At 35.0% G+C, this 27842-nt stretch overlaps 1 protein-coding gene across 1 annotated transcript in view; it reads right to left on the reverse strand.

The window, feature by feature from the left end:
- Positions 1-27842, reverse strand: part of LOC138710217 (protein O-mannosyl-transferase TMTC1-like) — a 1461941-nt gene that overhangs the window by 1030796 nt on the left and 403303 nt on the right. Inside the window, exon 2 of the mRNA XM_069840877.1 lies at positions 20547-20724. Coding sequence (XP_069696978.1) covers positions 20547-20724 — 178 coding nt within the window. The remainder of the gene's footprint in view (positions 1-20546; positions 20725-27842) is intronic.

Raw genomic sequence — 27842 nt, forward strand, 5'->3', positions numbered from 1 at the left:
AATCTGAGGAACCATCTACATCATCATCATCATCATCATCATCATCATCATCATCATCATCATCATCATCATCATCATTTAGTTGTGCGGGTCTAACGACATGTGCTACATGATGTTCAGTACAAATATTCCTCTAAAGAAATTGAGTGATCCCCATTTTAGAGGTTTTCTTCAGAAATTCTCTCAATACAAAAACTGTTTAAGCGATAGGCGAAGACGATTCAGCTTCGACAACTTACGAGAATATATCGTCGTTTACTGCAACGCTGGTAATTGCATCAATGATGACGAGTACTGAACCTTGCAAGGTATGTACTACAGTACGTTATTTTTCTTTTCCTTCTGACTGTACGGAGATACAGTAGCATGTTGAAGTCGTCTGTTTACGTTTAAAACCTGCTCAGCCAACAGTCTGAATGAAAAAAATGTTACATATAGTAAATGTGCACTTACATTCAACGATAAGTCATCCCGCATCCACTGGCTACTTATAACCGATGTCTTTTGCAATGTTAGAGGTGATTCTGTTGGAGTTATCTCCACAGATAGGCCTAATTCAGGAAAATTGAGCATCCATATCCTCTACAATTGTAACAAACGAACTTAATGTATCGCTAATTTTCCATGTTCAGTTATTAAAATATTACGAAAAATTATCATACATTTGATTTTGGCATTAGATGTTCTGGAAAAGAAGGAAAGATGGAACAGCCCCTTGTCGTATCCGAACGCTGTATAGTGAAGAGCGATCTAAGTCATTATCTTTAAAATGAGTAGAACATATACAGCTAGAAGAAGATGGGATTGAATTTTATATTCACGGTCTTCAACCATTGCTGATGTCTTTCAGGATTTTTTGTAAAACTTTAAATAATGAATATTATTTCATAACCTATAGGGCTATGAGTATCAATATTGATATTAATATTAATTAATAATCAAATAATTAGTATTCATATTATTAAGTTAATACAGTACTATTTTGAATTTATTATTTTACGATGCTTTATCAACTGTTATAGTTATCTAGCGTCTGAGTGAGGTGAAAGTGATAATGCTAGCGAGATGAATCCAAGGTCCATTTGAAGTTATCCAGCATTTGCTCTTAATGGGTTGAGGAAAAACCCCGAAAAGCCTCAATCTGTTTATTTGTCCTAACCATGACTTGAATTAGCTTCACGGTCAGACGTGCTAACCATTACTCAGCTTACAATAGCTTACTTACGAAAAGTTATCGTAGGAACACGTCCTATTGGCTACCAGCGTAGCTCAATCGGCTGAGGCGCTTGCCTGCTGATCCGGAATTGAGCTCGGTCGTGGGTTCAATTGTCCCTTGGACTGATTACCTCGTTGGGATTTTCCGAGGTTTACCCCAACCGAAAGAGAAAGTAAGGTAATCTATGGCGAATCCTCGGCCTCATCTCTCTAAATACGAGTACTATCTCGCTATCACTAATTCCATCGACGCTAAATGGCGTAATCAAGTAGTTCATACAGCGTCGTTAAACGACCAACTAAAAGACACGTCCTATTCACACAACCATATGCCATAGAATTTTTTTGTGAAATTGTTTTTAGTATAAGAAAGCCACAAGGCCCTGGTTTCAACTTACTGAGCTCACCAAAATAATGGCGGCAGCATGAAGTGATCGACTTCAGTTAAATTCACATTGCATCCTATAGGCCTAATCTATTCCTTTCTCTGACCAAGGCTATGGTGATGATGATGATGATGATGATGATGATGATGATGATGATGATAACTATTATAACTGTTATACGTTTTGGGTTGACTAACATTATCAGCATATGACTAAATCTCGCATCTTAGCGAGCATTCAGAAGGCAGGTGATGATGATGATGATGATGATGATGATGATGATGATGATGATGATGATGATGATGATGATGATAACTATTATAACTGTTATACGTTTTGGGTTGACTATCATTATTAGCATATGACTAAATCTCGCATCTTAGCGAGCATTCAGAAGGCAGGTATGTGTGCGCTTTCGCTGCACGTTGTTGGCTGGTTCTATATCGTCTGGCGTCGCGCAGTAAGATCCGTGGGAACACATCCCGTTCCTCACTATAAGTATAGCATGTAATTGCGAATGTGATTGGTTTTCGATGTGTTTACACAGAGACCCCAGCCCTCATCGGCCGCCCGCGTGTTTGTTTAACTGAGACCGGAGATTTGCCAGCAAATAGTGCAGAACGCCATGTTGAACCAACACACACGGCACCCAACATTTGCGTTCAACTAGTGCCCACAAGAAACGGGAAGCGGCGGTGGTCTGTCGATGTATCTGAAGGGTACTATTTTTCCATACGAATCTATTATCAGAGCAGAAAGTCAATTGGAACAGAGAGCTAGAACGCCCAACAACTAGACATTCTGCTACCCTCTTACTGAGATGTAATAATAATTGAAATGTAATAAAAATTGATATTAAACATTTCTGTTATCACCAATAGGCTATCATCATAACAATTGCGCAGAAGTGATACCGCGTATCAGCAAAACTTGTCCTTCAGTTTAACTACATTATTTTTCATTGATTCATTCATTCATAGTGTTCTGCCCAAAGGAAGGTTTTTCACTGTAAACTCAGCATTGTCCAGTCTTTTCTATTTTCTGCCTTCCTCTTAGTCTTCGCATATAATAATAATAATAATAATAATAATAATAATAATAATAATAATGATAATACTTACTTACTTACTGGCTTTTAAGGAACTCGGAGATTCATTGCCGCCCTCACATAAGCCCGCCAGTGGTTCCTATCCTGAGCTAGATTAATCCATTCTCTATCATCATATCCCACCTCCCTCAAATCCATTTTAATATTATTTTCCCATCTACGTCTCGGCCTCCCTAAAGGTCTTTTTCCCTCCGGCCTCCCAACTAACGCTCTATATGCATTTCTGGATTCGCCCATTCGTGCTACATGCCCTGCCCATCTCAAATGTCTGGATTTAATATTCCTAATTATGTCAGGTGAAGAATACAACTCGTGCAGTTCTGTGTTGTGCAACTTTCTCCATTCTCCTATAACTTCATCCCTCTTAGCCCCAAATATTTTCCTAAGCACCTTATTCTGAAACACCCTTGACCTATGTTCCTCTATCAAAGTGAGAGTCCAAGTTTCACAACCATAAAGAACAACCGGTATTATAACTAAAGCGCGGACCTCGTTGCCTTTTCATTGCCTGCTGCCGCGATACAAGTCTGCACAAGGGCTATACCGAGAGTCTGACGTCACGTCCACATCACTCGCGATGGGTACGGCGTCTCGACGCATTCTCAATACGTACAGCAGTCGGTCGGGCACGTGTAGACCGTGCAGAGTTGTAAACAAGAGTGCCAGTAATGTCAGACGTAAAGAAACAGAAGTTGTTACAATATGCGGAGGAATTTTGCCGTGATTGTTTCACTTATTTTGCAAAGTATGCCATATACAGTTTAAAGGCCACAGAAAATGTTTCATCCAGAAGCACTGTAAGTCTAAACAACATAAAAAAGTATAACGCTGTTTGGCAGACATGATACACCATCGAGTTCAAATTCATATAAACCTACTCAGAGAGAGTTTTGTAACGACCTCTGCAATATGATGGTAAGTTGCAATATTCCGTTACACAAGTTACAAAATGCTACGTTCACATCATTTCTGCAGAAATATACTGAGCGAAACGTTCCATGCGAGTCAACTTTAAGCGAAAGATAGTTATCCCCATGCTATGATCATGTCATCAACAGCATTAGGAAATCTGTCGCAAATAATAAAATATGGGTTTCGATAGACGAAACGGCAGATGTAGTAGGAAGTCTATTGGCAGTGTTATTGTTGGAATATTATCTCTGGACAAACCTTCACAAAAATACTTGTTAACAACCGAGGTGCTTACTGCAGTAAGCAGTTCCACAATTGATACTCTCTTTGAGACTGCTATGAATCGTTTGTGGCCTGATGGAATAGAAAGAGGAAATGTCCTTTTTGTGACCGATGCTGCAGCATACATGTTAAAAGCAGCACGCCAAATCCGGACTAGATATCCAAACCTGCTACATTTAACTTGCTTGGCCCATGGTCTGCATAGGGTAGCTGGAGAAATTTGGTCGTTATTCCCTGATATTGATAGCTTAATCTCCAACGGAAAGAAAATCTTTTTGAAGTCCCCGTCTCGAAAACAGCAATTCAAAGATATCATACGAGGAATTTCTTTGCCACCACAGCCTATTTTAACTCGGTGGGGAACTTGGTTGAAGGCGGCATTGCAGTACTGTAAACACTACAAGGAAGTCCGTGATGTAATACAAACATTTGATGATGAAGCGAGTACGTCAATAAAGGTTGCAAAGTCGTTATTTTCGGAACCACTCTAAGAAGATCTGTTGTACATAAAAGATGTTTACAAAGATGTTCCCACAACAATAAAACAACTAGAATCGTCAACCCTCGAAATGACCAATGGCCTCCAACTCATAGAACATTTGTACCAAAGTCTGTGTGAAGCAAAACCACATCCAAGTTTGGAACCGGTTAAGACGAAATTTGGGACCGTGTTGAAAAAGAACTGTGGATTTTCAGCAATATGTGAAATAAGAGATACCTTGTCGGTTAATGGCGAGCCCTCAGATGATACGTGTGACAGCTCATACTTTCGTTTCGCATCACTCACGTCTTGCGATGCGGAACGCACATTTTCTCAGTTCAAAATGTTTCTGAGTGATAGGCGAAGAGGTTTTCTTTCGATACTTTACGGAAATGTGTTGTTATTTATTGTAATGGAACTGTGGACGTATCAATAAGTGAATCATAAATGAAAACTGTTGTACAATATTGCATTCTATTAATAATATAATGTTATTAAAGTTCTAAGGATGTATTACAATGCATTTATTTACAACAACGCTGTTATGTAAAGGTGCAACTTTGTCCTTCACCGCACTGAACCTGTACAACGGAGGGAACGTCCGTATCTTCCCCTCCCACCACACAAGAAGCTAGGCATACACCACACTATCCAAGCGTAGGTAACTTATGAACGCGGGCAATCAAATCCGTGCTTTAATTGTAACTGTTTTATAAATTCTAACTTTCAGATTTTTTGACAGCAGACTAGATGATAAAAGCTTCTCAACCGAATAATAACAGGCATTTCCCATATTTATTCTGCGTTTAATTTCCTCTCGAGTATCATTTATATTTGTTACTGTTACTCCAAGATATTTAAACTTCTCCACCTCTTCAAAAGATAAATTTCCAATTTTTATATTTCCATTTCGTACATTATTCTCGTCACGAGACATAATCATAAATAATAATAATAATAATAATAATAATAATAATAATAATAATAATAATAATAATAATAATAATACTTTATTGCCAGAGCAAAAAAACATATTGATTTTTTTATATAAAAACATTCTAGCACCCTCAGAAAGAGTAAGTTACATACTCGTGCTCAGGGGGCTTTCCACATAATGTTAAGACATTTAATTAAATAACAGAGTAAAAAGGGAAAAAAAAGGAAAAAGAAGAAGAAAAAACACAAATATCACTATAATTTAACTTTAAATTTTCTCTGTTAGCAGCAATTTTTTAATTAATTTTTCGAAATAAGGAGCATTAGCAAATTGTATGTTTGGAAATTTAACTATTATCATGTTATAAAGCCTTGGGCCGAAGTTGCTACTGTGATTGTATGCTACAGTTGCAGTGCATTTAGGAACTGTCAAGCATATGTTGCCTGATCTTTTGGTTTAATATTTATGTGAATGTAAATTAAATATGTTTCGGTTTTTATGTACGAAATGCAATAATACATTGTTATAAATTTGATGGAAGTCGAATACTTTAAATTCTCAATACAGGAGCTCTGAAGGATAATCAACAGGTTTATTAAGGCATGTTTTTATTATTATTTTCTGTAGCAGAATTATTGGCATGAGGGAGGTACTATAAGCACTAGTCCACACCTGTGGAGTAACGGTCAGCACGTGTGGCCGCGAAACCAGGTGGCCCGGGTTCGAATCCCGGTCGGGGCAAGTTACTGGTTGAGGTTTTATCCGGGGTTTTCCCTCAACCCAATACGAGCAAATGCTGGGTAACTTTCGGTGCTGGACCCCGGATTCATTTCACCGGCATTATCACCTTCATTTCATTCAGACGCTAAATAACCTGAGACGTTGATACAGCGTCGTAAAAAAACAGTAAAATAAGATATAAGCACTACCCCCATCCTATAATGCCGTATTGTAATATAGCTTGTACTAATGCGAGGTATGGACAGTCAAGTAATTTCGTAGGATGACAAAATAGTGAATAGTTTTTCTTAATTTATTGCACAGAAAAAGAACATATTTATCCCAACGTAAATGTTGGTCGATTATTATTCCGAGATATTTAACTTGAGGAGATTCATTTAGAAAAGGACAGTAAAGTGACAACTATAAAAGGTAAAGGTGAAGGTAAAGGTATCCCCGTAACAAAAGTTACAACTATTAGAAGAACAATTGGATGTATGACTTTTCAAACACAAGAGCGAATCAGGAGATTAACAGATGTTAACGAAAATGTACAACTGTAGTTTTAGAATGGTTTAAGACAAGTATGTTGGAATCAAACAAATTTTTAATCAATGTTTGTATTAAAATAGGTATTATTCCAAGTTTTACCTGCAAAAATAACAACCATAACATCCGCATAAGAAAATATCTCAGCATTGAATTTCTTTAAATTAATTGCCAATGAATCATTAATATATTATATTAAAAACAAATTTGGACCGAGGACGATCCCCTGTGGGACACCGATATTAATATTTCGAGTGCTACTAAATTTATCATCAATTTTGGTTACATGTGTTCTGTTACTAAGGTAAGAAGCAAACAAATTGAAAACAATTCCATTAATTCCTATATTGTTTAATTTTTCTAATAATAAAAGGTGATTCACTGTATCAAAGACTTTTCTGATGTCAATAAAAACACCTGAACATTTATTTTACAGTGCAAATTATGATTATTCATATCTTAATGTCGTCTATATTCTGATATCTTCTTCTGCCCCGAAAATTTTCCCGTTCACCATTCCTTCCAGTGCATCCTTCAGAAGGCAGTTTGTTCTCAATCAGCGACCCTCAATTCATTTTCCTCTTCCTGATCAGTTTCAGCATCGTTCTTTCTTCACCCACTCTTTCAAACGCAACTTCATTTCTTATTCTGTCTGTCCATTTCACACGCTCCATCCTTCTCCATATCCACATTTCAAATGCTCCTAGTCGTTTCTCTTCACTTCATTATTGTTATATTCACAGAACTGGACAGTTACTAATATTTTGTCCTCGAGTATAAAACCTTCAAAAGCCGAAATGTGTACGTATATAACAAGTCTGTTTATTTTGAGAAAAAATAATTTTTGAAATAGTTTTTCCATTTACCTGCAAATTTACCATTTCTAGATATCATTTCGTACACATCGTTAACTACCATCAGCTGTTGTCTGCAAGCATTGGTTCCCTAAATTGTTCCATTTTCATTCTTAGAATTATTTTACTTCTTAGTACGTGTGCCAAGTTACTAAAAGGTTAGTAATTTCTTATAAAGAAATCTTCGATACGGAGATATTATTGGTAGTTTGTATACCATTAATAAAATTGAGACTCCTGCCTTTCGACACTTTGAGTACAAGTTATGTGTATGGCGATCATAACTACAACGCATAGTACCGTAATTTCCCATAACTATGGTCCAGGGTCCCAACTGTGGTCCAAAACGCATTATGTACTACTTAGTACCCCAAGAGTTCGGTGTCTGCCATTTAAGGCGCCACTGTGATGGAATTATGTTCCCCATAGATGCTTCTATCTACCATTACACGTGGCAATGATATGGATGATTAACAAGGTCAGTGTGCATCGTTCTATTGAATGTGTGAAGACACGAAATCATTCAGTTTGTGTTTGTCTGTTTTATTAAGCTCTCCTCTGTAGAACTGGTAAGTTATAGATATATGATTCTTTGTACAATTAAACCTGGCTATATAGTGTTTACTTTCACATAATAATTAGACTGGCAGAGGTTAAGGACTCTGCGTGAAAAATGTTTAACCTCAAGGCTAGAAGTCAGTCCTCAACTATGTACAGCTGTCAAAAAAAAAAAAAAAAAGTGGCCGCACTCGTGAACAGCGAATATTTTCAAAGTCCACTTCGGGTCGCGGCGATGTTACACGATGCATGTGCTTGTACAAGCAGTTCCCGAACTATGAAAGTGTTCCATGTCTGCGCCTCGTAGGCCAGCGGTAGAGTGCTTGTTTAGTGATTCAAAGGTTGTGGGTTCGGGCCTTCAAGTTTTCATTTTATTTTTTAATCGTTCTTTAGCGATGTAAATGCTATTCAAATTATCATTTATATTCATTTATCGTTCTTGATGGATATCACGTTATTTATATTTTGTTATCGTTCTTTAGAGATATGAATAAAATTCAAGTCATCATTTGTATTCTGTTATCGTTTTATAACGATATGAATAACAATTTTTATTATTGTATCTCCAATGGTGGTTAGCCCTATTTTACATATGTATGTTAGGGCTATAGTTTCATAGACAAAAAAGATAAGCATAAAGAAAAATAGAGAAGAAAATTAAATTAGCTTACGCGATGTAAACAAAACATAAACAAACTGTAAATTAGGCATTGCGATTGCAAAATAAATATCAGGTATCAATTTGAAACATACAAAAACATTAACAACACACATACGTAACACTTCTATAACACAAATACGCAGCCTTCCGTACCATACATCATAAATTAATACACAATAGTCATACAAACACAATCAAACTATAATTACGACATTGCGACGACATCAAGCATCACATAACTGACTCACAAACATAACAAATCAAGCATCCGTTACAACACATACACTTCAACATTGTAACCACACTTTTAAAAGTTACAAATTTGGCTCCAAGAAGAATAAATAGGACACTGTTACTAATTACTATTCTTCTACAATTTCTTAAATATATCTGTAATAAATCTGTGAAATTCCGATATGAATAGTATTCACGTTTTTTATATTGTTATCGTTCTTTAGCGATATAGATAATATTCAAGTTAACATTTATATTCTGTTTTCCTTCATTAGCATTATAAAATAATATTAAAGTTATTTATATTGTTATTGTTCTTTCGCAATATAAATAATCTGTATTTTATGTAAGTAATTATTATAACACAAATAACCATCCTTCTTTGTAAAATAGGTTATTTTATTTAGATAATTAAATAAGTATTATATAATATCTTATATTAATTAAACAAACCGATATTTATCATTTATATTCTGTTATCGTTCTTTAGTGATACTGTATAAATAATATTCTAGTTATTTATATTGTAATCGTTCTTTAGCGATATAAATAACATAAATTTAATATTAGGTTTCGAAAAATCCAGTTGTATAATACTGCTATTAGTTTTTCTTTTTGTATTATTACATTATACTATCTTGAACCACAATAAAATGAAAAGGAGTAACGAGGAATTGAACCTGAGACGCTGACATCTAAATTTCGACGTTCGTCCGCTGAGCTACGAGGGCAAAAGTGTGGAAACATTTTCGGAAAAATTGGCCCAATCACACTCTAAGATTTTCTGATGATTCGTAGAAGCTAGTCTAGGATGCGGGGGGCAAAGGCTAATTGAGATTTCCCGGTCTCTGATCGGGTCAAACATCCTGATAGAATTAATATTTAACCCTTGCCGTGACTTTCGGTGAAGTCCGGAGGGCCCAATTAGTCAAATCCACTCTCCTCATCTCCATGCTTGGGTCCCCTGGAATTTAATAAGATGCGAAAGAGATAGTGGTGTGTGGAAAGCAACGGGATGTTACCGCATTTAGGCCTATCCTTCCCAAGAAAAACTGCAAACATAAACAAATGAAGCTTTTAATAGAAGAAGAAGGATATTCTGCGGACCTCTGGAAAAAGAACTAAGGAAGAGACTAGTGAAATGCTTTGTGTGGAGTGTGGCATTGTATGGGGAAGGAACATGGACATTACGACGAAATGAAGAGAAACGAATTGAAGCATTTGAAATGTGGATGTGGTGAAGAACGGTGCGTGTGAAGTGGACAGACAGAATAAGAAATAAAATTGTGTTTGAAAAAGTGAGTGAAGAAATAATAATGCTGAAACTGATTAGAAAGAGAAAAAGGAATTGGTTGGGTCTCTGGTTGAAAAGAATAATAGAAGACATTAGGATATGTGGATCATATGCGGAGACTAAGAGGAAGGCAGAAAATAGGAAAGATTGGAGATTGCTGGGTTTGCAATGAAAGACCTGCCCATGGACAGAACACTTATGTATGTGGGTATGTTCAGAATGCCTGGAATATCGTGTCTAAGAACAGTCGCTATTTGCAAAGACTAGTCGATTCCATGCCCACTCGACTGCAAGATGATCGAGATAAGAGGAAGATAGACTAAATATTGAATTGTGGCTTTTTGTTTTGTTTTTTGAACGCTTAATTGTTTGAATGTTTTAAGGCCGACGCGAGTAAATTTGTTTTGTTTATGCCACGAAAGATATTTTTATTGAGAATAAAATCTTTTTTCTTTCCATTTGCAGCCTCAATAACATAATGATAAAGTCATGGCATAATATATTAATGAACCTGATGTTAATTACTAAAATAATCGTAAAAGAGAAAGGAGACATTATGTATAGTTTGTCTCTCTCAAAAACATAACAAAAAAGAACATAAAAAGCACGAGGTTGTAGTCGAACGCAGGACCTCATGAATAAGAGGACTGAACGGTACCATTACCCTATCGAATCACAGAATGAATACTTCAATTATAACTGTAGATATCAGGCAACGTGGTCCAACAACATGTAACATCGCCTGTCTCCGAATTATAGCGAAGATACCCGAAGGGAACTTTGTTCCAGGAGAGCGGCCACTTTTTCTTTTGACAGCTGTACCACAATTTTTCGTGGACCATAGTTCTATTTCATTTTGAAATATATGTTTTAATGAAATATGAACAATTTGATTATTTACTTCTGCAAATACGGTATCTCAGTATATTCTAAAACACATTATATTCCAGTAAATAAAGAAACAGGCTGTTCCAGCATCAATGATACTAGCACAAGGGAGCTGTTGTTTCATGTATACTAAGAAGCGGCAATTACTGAGGTGGCGAGAAATGGAAGACATTTTATTCTATAGAAAGGAAAACATAATAAAACAAATTGAAGACCCCAAATGCGTCCCGAAAAAGAAAGCTATATTTTCAATTTCAGAATTACAAGAGAAGTGGAGATTCAAAGGATAGAAATAAGCCTACTGAATATAGTTCTCAGTATGGTAAATAAACATTATCAGTGAATTTATGTGCATAATATTTTGCTAAGAATGTGTTAGTTTATTTTGATACCGTACTTTTGTTCTTTAATATACACTCACTGGCAAAAAAATTGGGCCAACTACATTTTATTTAAAATTTTTGAAAATTGTAGGATTTTTTAAATAATTGTAGGTGTGCTGAGGTTCATTTAGTTATTCGTTTATTTTGTGTTACGTAACAATGTAATACTGAATACGTAATAGCCAACAATGATCTGAAAAGGAGATTCGTTCTTCTTGCTATATTGTGTCTAAACTTCTCGGACTCATTTCAAGCTATGCTGAAGAAGTCTACAGACTGGCAAGCTCTCTTGAGGCAGTATTGGAGTACTTCATTGTATACAAATGTCACTAAGTCCTACCGATTCAGCAAAATGGCTGCATTGATAGAGGATGGGAATAGTCAGCGTTACGTGGCTGCAGTTCTTGGGACCAGAAGAGTCTTCCAGAAAATAAGACAAGTTAACGTGAGAGAGAGAACTGTAAGAAGACGTCTGGATGTGGACTGAATTCCAGAAGAACCAGCTAAAGGACCAGAATTACTCCAGCAACATCGTTGAACATTTGGAAGAAAATTGAAACAATTTGTAAGTTTTACACCTTTTAATTATTATATCCATTGTTTGGCGTTGAAAATAATAGCGCAAGTGATAATAAAACAGAGTTTTTTTTTTTTTCTGGGAAGCAATGTTTTCTTCATTTCTTAATGGGTTTTCTGATTCTCACCTCATAAAAAAAATTGAGAAACTTTAGGTGGCCTGGTATTTTTGCCGGTGAGTGTAGTTGTTCATTATTGAAGGAAAATGACTTTCAGATTTCACTTGTTTATTGTGTGTTTATACAATGTGTACTAATAAAAAGAATCCATGTACTTTTCATTTATGTTTAATATTTCTGTGCTAGTTTATGTTTCTACCCTCAAATTAGAAACTCAATGTATTGATTTACGAATAAATACAGCTCCAGCTATAGTCCAATCATGCTTTCAAGCATGAATATATGAGTGGACCATAGTTGGGCAAATCAGAATACAACTATGTATCAATGCTTATTTTTTTAACACTTGTAATTAAATCATTTCAAACACATATGTCAATATTTGTTTAATATACACTTACAAGAGTCTGAAGCCAAAATTTCACTTCATCTGGATGAATAGTATTGAATATACAAAGAAAAATGTGACAAATGTGAAGCATAGTTAGGGGAAACTACGGTACTCTGAGTTAAAGCAGTTCAGCCTGCAGGGAAACAGTCTAACCCGCACACTACGCTACTGTGCACTTACATCTGTTTCTTCATGTGCCTGTCTGTGTAAGTCGGTGCACAACAGGAATACTACTCATGTACAAAATACCGCTTGGATTTAATAACAACAATAACAAAGTAGCCTATTTATTTAAAGGCAGCTTATATGCAATAAGATATTATTTTACAAGCTATGGACAAAATTCCAAAATTTTCAAGAAACCAGCACATTGCTCACACATGCAATGAGAAAAACATTCGAACTAAGATAAAGATACATTTACTGAAATACATTTAATAAACAATACTAAATATATATGTAATATAAACAAGTCATGTTCTCAGAGACGTCATGTACTTTTTACTGAGGCTATGTAGTGACAATCATGAGATGCGCAAGAAACATCACAATACTAATCTAAAAAGAACATTAAAAAATCTTCCTAGAACCGTTTTGTCAACATTGTATAAAAATATTTAGTCGCCGTGGCTACCTGCTCCCGGAATTTGTCTACCCCTTATTTTTACAATAGGCTAATTAAAACGAATCTAGATACTTTATATCTAACTAAAGTTTGGAATTAACAATTATATATATATATATATATATTCTCTCGCTATCATAATATTAATACTCGATCACAACGCGATAACACGCTAGAAATTCCATTTCACACATCATCTCTGTATTCCTCATCTTTCACTGTTGCTACCTCTCGTCACTGGAACTCTCTGTCGCCTGAAGTCAAGGGCTGCCGAACATTGAAATCTTTCAAATCCAAGTTAGAAAATTATCTTATGACGAGTTGCCAAACTAACTTACTATTATGACAAGTGTTGCATTGCATGTTTCCACGTACTCACATTTTTTTATGTTCTAATGATATTTAACTTATTTTATATTTTTGTTTTCATATTTTCCGATAATGGTATATCTATAATGTGATAAGTTGAGCTATATATAATCATAATTTTCCTTACTGTATGTACCTAAAAATATTGTATTCATTGTATGCTTTGTACGTCACTATTTTATTATTATTATTATTATTATTATTATTACTACTATTCTTAGTTTTTATTATTATTATTATTATTATTATTATCATTATTATTATCAATAATTCTATAATATTTTCATACTTTGTATATCTCATTTATTTTGACCTGCTGTTCACATTTTATTATCCTTTTTCCTTTCCTTCTGTATGTTATATATTATGTCTGACTTATACTTATTTGTTGTTTACATTTTATTATTATTATTATTATTATTATTATTATTATTATTATTATTCAGTTTTGTGTGTAAAATTTTAGTGTACTTTGTAAATTTGTAGTGTTTTTTGTAACGCAGTTTTACTCCTTAACTCTGCCAGGTTAAATAAATTATTATTATTATTATTATTATTATTATTATTATTATTATTATATACTGCGTACTTTAGGAGTCTCCCTCTACACATTACAATGAATAACTATACAAACATTTTAATTGTTTCAAATGGAAAAAAAAATTCCTTGTTTCTTATAAAATACATTTCCTTCTTTTCTAATGAAGTTCTCGCTACCAAATTATTCTACTGTACTACAGCACTGATCTCTAAGCGCTTAGCTTTGTTTTGTTTTCGCATATTCATTGAACAGCAGACCTGAACTGTGTAAGTAGGATTGGATGCCGCCGAGCTATATTCCATACATACCTATACTGTTGCGGGTTGCTTCGAGACTTTAGGTGTCCAAACACAGGACTCTAAGGTACGTATCAAAGAATGTCATCAAGATTGGTGGCGGAGTTATCTGCTACTAGAACAATTCGGAGTAGGCTGTTTCGAGGAGTGATACGCAGGACTATTTACTTTACTGAAATATATTTTGTATAATTTCGAGGGAAAAATTGTTCCGGGGCCGGGCATCGAACCCGGGACCTTTGGTTAAACAAATCAACGCTCTACCAAGTGAGCTACCCGGGAACTCTACCAGACACCGATCCAATTTTTCCCTCTATATCCACAGACCTCAAAGTGGGCGACAACCGTCAAGCAACCAACATTGAGTGCATTGTAGTTTAAAAGTTACAAGCCTCAAAATGTGAGTCGACTTTCTGCGATGGAACCCTAGTGCTGGACTCAACTTACGGACTCACGTCGAAAAGGAACTGTAAGCAAATGATAGAAGGTCCGTTGAGAAATCTACTTATGGAGTTAATCAGTTGAATGCAGTAATGTTCTTTCATATGCCAGAAATAGTGTGGTATAGGTCATCGTTATCTCGTGAAACCAAATGCATGTGCGCGCCATAACATATAGTAAGAATTAGTATCATGCATTACAGGCACTATGTTCGATTCAGGTTTGTCGATTATGGCGAAGTAACAAACTATAGAACTCGACTAATGAAATAAATGTCACGTTCGAAAATGGAGTCGAGGACAGATGATGTAGTTCTTGCACTGCTGCTGCTTGTGTGATTCTGGCAGGAAGTAGTAGGCCTTGTAAACGAAAATGTTGGGTGCGACTATCTTTAAAAGCTATAAAACAATAATGTAGAAGTAACCTTTTAGCAGATATTAAGAGAGATGCTAGTGATTCCTTGGCAGAAGAACTTGGATGTGATGGAAGTTTCAAAAACTTTGCCAGAGAAACCGTTACTTTAAGATTTCTTCCAAGTGGAGATCCCGACAAAATTTTAAGCTATTTGTTCAAATTCTCCAGGCAGAGCATATCCAAGATTATGTCAGAGTATGTGAAGCTATAACTGACTCATTTTGTCTCTAAAAAGCAAGAGCATCTTGAAGTACACCCATTTTATTTATTTATTTATTTATTTATTTATGTATTTATGTATTTATGTATTTATGTATTTATGTATTTATTTATTTATTTATTTATTTATTTATTTATTTATTTATTTATTTTGCTAATAACTGTTGCATAAAATATGAAATATACAAAGAAACTTTAGCTCGCCCCTGAAAGAGTAGAACTCGTGCTCTTGATTTGTAGTGAGCGTTTGCTCCATATCCACTTTCCCCTTTCTTTAATTGTAATATGTAGACTATTTGACTATGAGATTTGTAATCAATTTAGAATTTTGAAGAATATTCATATACGAGTATTAAAATAGTATTGTAAAATCTTTGTTATTGTACATATGTAATTTTTGCTTGCAATAAAAATCTTGTAATCTTGTAACCTTTAATTCTATCTGGAACTGACCAATAAGAATTCTCATTTTCTTTTCAACCTCTTTCACATCCATTTTCATATTAACATCTAATTCAGCCCCTGCGTCGTGCTTTTTATTTGTCTTCGTAGTCCATATCAGCAGATCCCATAATACCCGTTTTTCTGTGTACAGCTCAATTAACTCATAAGTTGCAGTCTTGTTTGAGACGGTTCCTCGTATAGGATAAGGAGGTTTTGATTAGATTAGTATTTCGTGTTAATATTCTCATATGGATAGTAAGTATGGGGCGTGTAAGAAAGTTCCAGAATGTGAGGCGGAAGTAACAGGTGGACAGGAAGGCCGAAGGGACGCTACGCGGACAGGAAACATGTGTCCAGGCGTGGAGTTGACTGATGAGGGAATGTATGGACTTTGCCTGCGGGTGGTCAGTAAGATGACACCAAGCCAGGTTCCAAAAGAGATGATCTGGTATATGTCAGAGAATTGTCAGGACGCCGGAAGTAAGGGGATGTTCTAGTTAACGAACAATTTTTGAAGAACGCGTCTTAAGTGACGTAAGTGTAATCATGGCCAATCAGGATTCTTAATAGAGACACGTGATATATAGATAGGAGGGCGAAATTGTATGTTTGGTGGTTGAAAGTAGAGGATAGATTTGGCAGATGGGGAGAAGGCAGATAGACAGCGTTCGGAGAGGACGCACTCCACATATTCTCGGCAAACCTAACTCGGAAGTATAACAATTTACGGACTTAGAATTTTTTAGTGGGTGTAGTAAGAAGTCGTGTGTTGCATTATTATTATTATTATTATTATTATTATTATTATTATTATTATAAGTCTGAATTCTTTTCTCTTATCACGTTATCAACTGCCCGTTATATTACTGGTGTTTTATAGTACAAAATATATAATTACGTGAACTCAGAAATTAGTCTACAAACTTGTAGGAAGTGAGAGAAGTATATTATACACTTGGACGCGCATTTCTGCTAATCTGAAACGAACACTTAATAATAATAATAAACGTTCTCATAGTTCTTACCAACAACTTCTGGTGTGCGCCTACGTCATTTCAATCTAAGAGCACGTCTCCCAAACCCCATGCCCCGACCGTTTTTGCAGCTGACCTGGGACCTCACCCTCTACTGGAGTAATCTCGAGGAGGCTGGCGCCCAAATTAATCAGTGTACGTAGTTAATTATTGACATCGACGTGCCTCCTTGAGATACTTTCCATATACGACGGAGCTGGCAGCCGAGGGCAAGGAAAGGCGTCGTGGGCAACTACGACGACGACCAGACGACCGTCGCATATTGTGGCGCCCCAACGACGACCGGCGACCGCTTCATATTTTGGCGCCCAACGTGGGGCCAACCGCTTCATGTTTCACTACATTATGCCAAGTTGACTTCAAAACACAGTTGAACACTCACGCCAAGCGCACAGAGAATGCATACAAGATACTGCGCAATAATGCAAAACATATGACGTGATGATTCCAGCAAGACTCAGTTCGTACCTTTTTATGCAGCGGGTGTGTTTTATAACAAGTTACATTATGGGCAAACATGTTATATAACGATGTTTTATAACATCCTTTGATCTTTACCGACACCCGATGGATAAGATATAACTTGCTATATAACACAAAAAACTCATGTTATATAACATTTTTTTCCCGTTTCTGCAACAAGTTATATAACGTGTTCTGTTATATAGTGTGGACCCAGCTTAAGAGCCTTATGGTGGGGGTAAGTGATCTGTCTTGCTACGACTAGAAGCGTAGGGAGGGAGGGAATCTTCTCAGTCCACTTTCTTCTTCACTGAGGCGCTGATAGATTTCACGAGATAGTGAATGTCCTGTACACATACAAGGTCGTTGGCTTTACTCTCTTTACAGAGGAAAATCGTACTTTGAACCCTGTATTAAAAATGCGTTTATTTCGAGGAAGTAATGAATCCTAGTATGAAAATTCCAAAATATTTTAACCTCCTTATCTTGTAAGATTTATGCCTAAGGAAATTTTAATTTTACCTCTTAAACAGACGCATAATAGATCTCACGTGGAGAAGGTCACAATCATTGCATCACCACTTGCGATCATATGGAACGTGAGATTGGCAACGACAAATATTCACATCTTAGACATATTAAAGCCAACGATATGAGAGGGGAATTATTATACTCCAGTGTCAATTTACAATGTCCTGGCCTGACATAAATTCTATGCAAATATTTTAAACATTATCTTGGAGTTCTTCACATGCCATCAAAGAAACACTAACACTGCAACGTGAGGAGAGAAGTAAGAAAACAGAAATGAAGAAAAAGATAGAGAAAGTTGACTGGATGGAAGAAATGAAGAAATTAGAAAGAAGACTTGATGTTATTGAAAACTAATGGAGGAAATTAATAATTGATAAAGAAAGGAATCAAAAGAAAGACAGGAACTAAGAAAAGTAAAATGGAAGGAAGGAAATGAAGAGGAAATATAAAGAAACAAATACAGAAATAACAGTAAAATAGAGAAAGGAAGAGATAAAGGGAACGAGAATGGAAGAAATGAACAAATATACAAAATAAATAGGAAGAAAATAATGTAATGTGCCTGAAGAATTCTTACCATTAGGACCACACCGTACACGAGCCTGGCTCTTACGGTAGTGGCTAGAAACATTTTTGTTTTATAATTTTAATTTGTATTCACTAGCTAGCTAGCTAGCTAGTTAAATAAATGAAATAAAATTAAATTTAATTAATTAAATTCATTCTGCTAACAAAGCCGTATTCCTTTGACACAAGGAAACTTGTGGAGAATAGCTGGTAAATTCATAGTTCTAGAAGTGTGACTTGTTTACGATCTGCTGACTTCATTGTTAAATGGAAATTCAGAGTTCACTTCACTCCATTAAACTGACTTGTCTCAGATTAAATTTGACATTTTCAAGTAGACTTTGTGGAAAATTAAAGAGGCCCTAAATTTTACCAATCGTCATGGATGACCACTTTTAACTCCACCTTATTCGAATTCTCTCTTAAAATGACACACCAGCCACGGAATTTATAAAAATGGGGTCAAGTCGTTTCCCCGCTGGCAAGGTTATAATTGGTATTTATATTAAATTGAGTTTTATCAGACGCTCTCTATTCTGCTCCATAAACAGGCTTTGTCAGTGTTTTCACATATACCTGTGTATCGAGGTTACTTGGAAATAAATCTCTTTTAGTTTTCTCTACTTGAGGACTTAGAAATTTTACGTTGCGTCAGAGGATAAGACATAAATAGAAAAAAATTAAAAAGGAATTAAACGAAAAACGAACCGAAAAGGAAGCATCAAATTGAGAAAGGAAAATGAATGAAGATGAAATAAATAATGGAAGGAAGAAAAATAAAAAAGAAAGGGAGATACACAGCAAAATAAGAAAGTGCCACACGAAATAGAAAAGAGTGAAAAAGGAACAACAGACAAACGAAAAAAAAGGAAGATGGATACACAAGTAATGAATGAAAATAGCGTAAGAATCTTATATACAGGGACATCATTTTATTTTTACTAACATTTCTAATATTAACCTGCCTATACCTTTGGCTTAAAGGTTGTGATGAACCGGAAACACCGTTTGATACCCCCTTCCACTAGAGTTCGATGATAGTGGCGTAAGATACAAACAAATCACTTTACTAGGTATAGGAGGGATGAAAAGTAGTTCATCCATTTACGTAAACTAGGAAATATCGCGATTTTGAGTTTGATCATTTTCATTAGGTTTTTCTTTAGTCAAAATAAAGTAAAATATTAACAATAAGTGTTTTTATACTCGAACTGAGCTGTCCATGTGGACGTATTCATTATGCAGCGCATATTATACTGTCTATAACACATTAGCGTACAATATAGAGAATGAAGTTAAATTGAAAAATAATCATAATATGGATATTTAAACACATATTTGAAAATGATGGCCTTTCATTTCTATACAGGTTTCAGTTCTTTTTTTGCATATTATCGCACTATAAACTATTGCATCTAATTCCAATTACCAGTTTCGTCTTTCGTACTAGTAACTCATGTTGAAATAATTGTGTACCTACTCTATAAAAGAGTACCTTAGGTACCGTAAATTCAATCTTCACTTCTGCCCGATCCGAAAAGATTAAATTATTCAGACATGCTATTTATTGTCCATTCAAGTGGTTTTGTCGAAGGTCGTAGAAAGGAGGGAAATCATGTGACAGTTAATTACTTAACGAGGCCTTTTTATTTAAGTTATTTTAAACAGTTGTATAATATTACGTAGACGTCCAATTACTAACAGAAATTAATGTTTTCAGAAAAGAGCAAAGACAGCCCAGCCACAAAGGGACGGGCAGAAGTGGGTGGGGGGAAACCGGGATGCGGCATAGGCAAACGGACGACAGTACCTGTGCGAGAATATGATTCAATATTGAAAGCGAACATATTTCTGGAACGTACTATACTCATTAACTCAGTACTGTTTGTGTTTACGAAGACCGTAAGGCGACTTTGACTGTATACGCTTGGAGAACGGTTGTAAGTTTACTAGTAGAGGGGGTGGGAGTGAAGTACATTAAAAAACTCAGGTACAATAAAAATTGAAGTAAAAATAAAATGATGTCCCTGTACAATATTAACTAGTGCTTACCGCCTCGGTGTGAATAGGGTGGGCGGCGAAGAGCAGTCCTGCGGCACCCGCGAAATTTGGTTGAAGCCCGGCCACGGCGAGGCACACGCGCGTGAAGAGCAGAGAGGCCGCGGCGTGCAGCAGCACGTTGCACGCGTGGAACCAGAGAGGCTGCAGCCCCGACACCTGGTAATTGGCTCTGTAAACATAAGATAAATCATCTCCTTTAGTATGGAACTGCCACATGTGCACAATCCGTTGGAAGCAGTAACGAAATTATCTCTAAAACTGTACTGTTTCAAAATCGATTTAATGTGTATACATCAATTTACAATAGAATTTTGTCTTAAGGTGTGTTGCTACGTCGTGCTGATAACATCACACAATCTCATAAAACGTCTCCACTTTTATTAATGCTTCGAACTTACAATCATCTATCAAATAAACAGGATTCAGATTTCTCGTTATCGTACAATATGTACAAGTAAAAGTTATATACAGCAATGGTTTCATGATATGTTGGATCCTAGTTGCATGTTGGTTGTACTTGTAGCCAGGTATCATGCTGGTTGGAACACGTATTCTGTAGTGGCGAGTTTCTTAAATTAATAAATTAAGCCTATTAGACCTATTATATAATACTGTATACTGAATTTATTAACATAGTGTTATATTTACTCTGTAATTTGTCAATTATAACTACATTTTACATTTTTTGCTATGATATCTATACTTAACTCTTTTTAATTTATTTTTATTTGGTGTTTTTCATTTATATCTATATTTAGGTAGTATCTATTTGTTTTTTTTTTATTTTTAATTTTTAATTTGTAATTAAACTTGTATCTTGCATTTGTTTCTGTTTTATCTCTTTTTTCATGTTATATGCAATTCTGTGTTTTTTTTAACAAATCTGTACTGTCTATTGTAATTGGGGCTTTGCCCTGTTAAATAAATAAATATAAATACATAAATAAATAAGAAAATAAATAAATAAATGAATAAATAAATAAATAAATAAATCACCAACTGATGCCTATTCCTGACTCACAATATACGACACTGAGGATGGAAAGGCACTATTTTTCAATTGAAGCAGCGACATCAAGGATTGTGATGATAATGATGATGATGATGATGATGGTTATTATTATTATCATTATTATTATTATTGCTATCATTATTATTATTATAATCATCATCATCATCAACTGTGTGTTTTTAATTTCATTACCAATATTTTGAAACAGACTTATGGTATGGCTTCTACGTATAAGACACCTGTCCTTTCAGCAGCAAAAATTTCATACAATTCAATTAGAGAAATATTAAGGAACGGAATCAATAGATATTTACGATACAAATTACATTTTATTTGTGAAACGAGGCTCCAGGTCAATGGAACGAATCTGCGAACAAATTAATATCATTTTTAGAGTCTGTGTCGTGCGAGAGGCCTACACTATTTTTAGTTAGCTGTTCTTCCGTAAGTAATGTCATTAATTTCAGGGAGTTATTCTTCGAGATATTTCAAACAAAATCGTTTAATCAACTTTTCTCGGATTTGCATCCTTTTCGACATAAGGATTGCTTTTTATTAAAAATTTCATAGCATATTTTGGTGAAGTCATTGATTTAATTCCCAATATGGTCAGTCAATTTAAGAGAGCTGTATTATCATAATATATGATTGAAAGAACTTATTATCATAATAGATGCTGTCTTAAATTGACTATGTATATTGGGACTCCAATTAATGGCTTTCCCGAAAGACGCTATGAAATGTTTTAAATAAAACAATTTTTACATCGAAAAGGAAGCAAAAATGAGCAAAATTGTATTAAACTTTTTTTGTACAAAGTATCTCAAAGATTAAGCCCGTGAAGTTAATGACTTTAGTTACGGTTCACTCTGTCTTCTTCACTGCTGTAATCTGTCCCATAGTGGTTACATTTTATCAACAGTAATCTCACTAGACGTTTTGATTTATCTAGAGAAAATCAAAACTCGAGTGGGATTTAATTGACTATTACACGATTAGAAGAAAGTATATAAAGATTAGAAGTAACAAAGTACTCCAATAAAATAAAATATTATTTGACTTACGAAAATACAACTGTCTTCAAATGTATTATTGTACCATCTCAACATTACAAATATTACGCTAGATGCATGCTAGATGGCAGTAGTGAGCAATGCCTTCTCGTCGAGAAGTTCTCGATCTATTATACACGATGGCAATGTTACTAGTCAAGAAGACTTTGTTGATTCAGTTTCATTTTTATTAAAATGCAACATTCCACTTCAATTATCCGAATCCCAGTAATCAGCGTCACTTGACATATGATATTCAATAAATCTTAATATTAATCAATCTCTGATACGTGACTATCCATAATATCATATAGCAGAAGCTATAACATAACCTAACTAATATACACAAGTGTTAGAAAAGTTTTAATTAACGACGATGACATAAAAAATAAACATGAATAATTTTAAAAGGAATAATTATTGAATGTACAATTTTCAAATTTGAATGTGGTTGGTGGTTCAATTGATGTTATATTGGACGTGTGCGTAATAGAAGTGGAACTCGTTGATTTAGCCTACATGGTATATTCAACTTATTCAGGATTTCCCAATGAATAATTTTAAAAGGAATAATTATTGAGTGTACAATTTTCAAATTTGAATGTGGTTGGTGGTTCAATTGATGTTATATTGGACGTATGCGTAACAGAAGTGGAACTCGTTGATTTAGGCCTACATGGTGTATTCAACTTATTCAGGATTTCCGAATGGTGCTCTTCATTTATTTGTAAATCGGATTTCAGAAGATGCATAGGTATGATCAGTGATTTTTATTAATTCTTGTTCTTGAATGCCAATGCGAGTCATATTTGAAACTGCTGTGCATCGACTGGAGTGGTTTGTAATTTTATATATATATTTTTTTGACGTCCAGACCAGCGGAGTTTCAAATGTTGGCAAACAAAGAAACAAATGCTAGGGACGCGATAAAATTAAACAAATGCTAGGGACGCGATAAAATTGTGCGATAAGCAGCCATGATTGGTTGAAATACGTTCTTTCGTACCGTTTTATTGGTTAAAAGTAGTATGACGTAGTAAGAGTGTAATAGTCACGTTAAAAGCAGACGGTTTTGTAGTTCACCGATAGAGCCTTTGAATGAAGATCGAGATTCGAATTCCTGTGGCATATAATTTGTTCGTTACATTTAATTCTTAATTGTTTCATATAATTATTATTAATAAAATAGTTATTAAAGCTATTTCTTTAATTTTTACAAGTTTATTAACCAAAACAGTCATTTTTAAAAGTAGATCTGCCACTGTTTGAATGGCTTTATTGATTAGTTGTAATTGCTCCCGTGTAACATCTGATGGAAAACATTAATTTGACAGTCGTCACAAACAATTGAAAATAGGATTTAAAATGCTTTCCGCATTAGTGTTAAAAGTGCATTCCTCAGGTTCCGTAAATAGTGAATTATTTTGCATTCTAGCATAGTGCCAAAAGATCTGCTTTTAGGATTGGCCATCTAAAAAATAATTTAAGAATCTGTTTTTAAACCATGTTAACGTAAAAATGATCGAAAGTCATTAATGTTCAAAGATCCTTATATTTAGTCCGCTAGCTATACCATGTACAGTTTTCAAATTAAAAAGTGGCCGCTCTCTTGAAGCAAAGTTCCCTTCGGGTATCTTCGTTACAATTCGGGGACAGGCGATGTTACATGTTGTTGGACCACGTTGCCTGATATCTACAGTTATAATTAAAGTATTCCGTGTGTTACTTGATAGCGTAATGGTAGCGTTCCAGCCTCTTATTCGTGAGATCCTGCATTCGAATACAACCTCGTGCTTATTATGTTCTTTTTTGTTTTGTTTTTAAAACAGAGAGACAAAATATACATAATTGCTCCTTTCCCTTTTACGCTTATTTTAGTCATTAACGGCAGGTTCATGAATGTATTATGCCATGACTTTGTTATTATGACATTATGGCTGCAAATCGAAAATCAACAAAAATATATTTCGTGCCAAAAACAAAACAAACTTCCTGGCGTCTGATTTAGAACATTAAAACAATTACGCGCTCAAAAAAAACAAAACAGACGAGTGGGCATGGAATCGACTAGTCTTAGCAAATAGCTAATGTTATTAGACACGACATTCCAGGCATTCTGGAGACATACATACATAAATGTTCTGCCCGTGGACAGGTCTTTCATTGCAAAGTCAGCATTGTCCAATCTTTCTTATTTTTTGCCTTCTTCTTAGTCTCCGCATATGATCCACATATCCTAATGTCGTCTAGTATTCTTCTCATCCAGACACCAAACTGATTCCTTTTTCTCTTTCTAATCAGTTTCAGCATCATTCTTTCTTCACCCACTTTTTCCAATACAACTTCACTTTCATTCTGTCTGTCCACTTCACACGCTCCGTTCTTCTCCATATCCACAATTCAAATGCTTCTAATCATTTCTCTTCATTTCATAGTAATGTTCACGTTTCTTCCCCATACAGTGCCACACTACACACAAAACACTTCACTAGTCTCTTCCTTAGTTCATTCTCCAGAATATCCTCCTTTTTGTATTAAAAGCTTCCTTTGCTCATGTTTGCAGTTTTTCTTGGGAAGGATAAATGCGGTAACTTCCCGTTGCTTTCCGCACACTACCATCTCTTTCGCATCTTATTGGATGCCAGGGAGCCCAAGCGTGGAGATGAGGAGAGTGGATTTGACTAATTGGGCCCTCTGGTCTTCGCCTAAATTCACCGCAAGGGTTAAATATTAGTTCTATCAGGATGTTTGACCCGATCAGAGACCGGGAAATCCTAATTAATCTTTGCCCCCCGCATCTTGGACTAGCTTCTACAAATCATCAGAAAATCTTGAAGGGGGATTGGGCTAATTTTTCCGCAAATGTTTCCACACTTGCGCCCTCGTAGCTCACCGGAAGAACGTCGGAATTTAGTTATCAACGTCTCAGGTTCAATTCCTCATGACATCTTTTCATTTTATTGTGGTTCAAGATAGTATAATGTAACAATATAAAAAGAAAAACTAAAACCAATATTATGCAACTATATTGTTCCAAACCTAATATTAAATTTATGTTATTTATATCGCTAAAGAACGATAACTGAATGTAAATTATAACTTGAATATTATTTATGTCGCTAAAGAACGGTAACAATATAAATAACTTTAATATTATTTATAAAAATTAATGCCCTTCGATGTTTACACAAATCTCAAAACCCATACATCATACAAACACGTCAGATTCATGAGGAGAGCATTAGATGTGCCCAATCTCTGAACATTGTTCCAGAAGATGCCTTATTTCATAAGAATGAACATTTCTTAAATGTTACAAAGATTCGTAACCCACTGAGGAACAGAGAATTTGATATTTTGTGTCGTCATCTACAGAAAGGGAAAGGCGTAGTTTTATTTAAACAATATCCTGGTGCCAACAAACGGATTTGTAAACACGAAGGACTCTCCAACAGCGAATGGCGCGATGGCATTAAAATGGTTGGAAATGTTGCTGCAGTACGTGCTGTGCCGGGAAGATCTCAGGACAACCGTTGTACGCATTGCCACAACGAGGTTGAAACTCTTCACACATCCTGGGATCCTGTCCGCACGGCGAAGCTCTGCGAAACGCTAGAGACCGCCAAGTACGATCAATTATAGCCACTGCCCTTAAACATGCCGATTACAACACCTTTGAAGAAGTACATGGTCTCTCCGTCACTGCCAGTACACGGCGCATAGATATAATAGCTTTCAAGGAATCTACAAGATCTGGATACATAATTGATCCCACTGTGCGTTTCGAAACGGATGAGGAACAGCCAGCAGAAGTGGATAATGAAAAAAAGAATATCTACAATCCTACCATTCCCTATTACCTCAAAAAATACCAGCTAAAAGAGGCTGAAGTAATCGGACTTCTGGTTGGAGCAAGAGGTACCGCTACTCTCTTCATGAAAGATGTGTTTAAGAGGCTTATTCCGATTGTAACCTTAGCTGCATTGAAAGGGTCAATTGCTCTCCTGAAGAATGACTCATATTCGAAATCAAACTAAGTTCAGTAGCATTCTTTACTTTTTTTTTTTTTTTTTTGTAACACTCACCTTTCTAAAAATAGGTATATTTTCACTAATCTCAAAAAATATATATATATATATTTGCAGGAAATTATTTGTAGGAATTTCATCGTTAAAACAAAAATCACTGGTTTTTCATGAACTTGTAAAAATTTCTATGGTTAAGTACTCTTTGTCCCTTGTGGCAGCTCACGAATGGTGAGAAGATATATAAATTAAATTAAAATTAAAGAACGATAACAGAATATAAACAGTATATATCGGTTTGTTTAATTAATATAAGATATTATATAATATATATTTAATTATTTAAATAAAATAACCTATTTTACAAAGAAAAATGGTTATTTGCATTATAATTACTTACATAAAATACAGATTATTTATATCGCGAAAGAACAATATCAGAATATAAATAACTTGAATATTATTTATAATGCCAAAGAACGATAACAGGATATCAAAAAATGTAAATATCATTCATATCGTTAAAGAACAATAACAGAATACAAATGATGACTTGAATATTATGTATATCTCTAAAGAACGATAACAGAATACAAAAACTTATAACTTGAATATTACTTATATCGCTAAAAGAACGATAACAAAATACAAATAACTTGATATCGATAAAGAACGATAACAATATAAATGATAATTTGAATATTATTTATATCGATAAAGAACGATTAAAATATAAAATGAAAACTTCAAGAAGACGCGAACCCACAACCTTCGAATCATTAAGCAAGCACTCGACCGCTGGTCTACGAGACACAAATATGGAATAATTCCATAGTTCCGGAACTCCTTCTACAAGCACATGCATCGTGTAACATCGCCGTGACCCGATGTAGACTTAGAAAATATTCGCTGTTCACGAATGCGGCCACTTTTTTTTTTTGTGACAACTGTACCTAGAAGAAGAAATTGTTCTAGAAACAAGACTACATTAACAATATCATAACATTTTGCACCGCACCTCCATGAACAATAATTACAAGTTCTAAGAATATCTATTATGTCTTGATAATATTATAATTTGGACTTTACTTATTTTGGGAACTGCCTATTCAATTCTATGACACGTCGTTGCTTTTTCATACTCCTACTGAGGTTAAGCTGAAGCCTATACTTCGAATGTTTTCGGCCTACACTACGG

Source organism: Periplaneta americana, chromosome 12 (genome assembly GCF_040183065.1).
Source record: "Periplaneta americana isolate PAMFEO1 chromosome 12, P.americana_PAMFEO1_priV1, whole genome shotgun sequence".
Taxonomy (NCBI): domain Eukaryota; kingdom Metazoa; phylum Arthropoda; class Insecta; order Blattodea; family Blattidae; genus Periplaneta; species Periplaneta americana.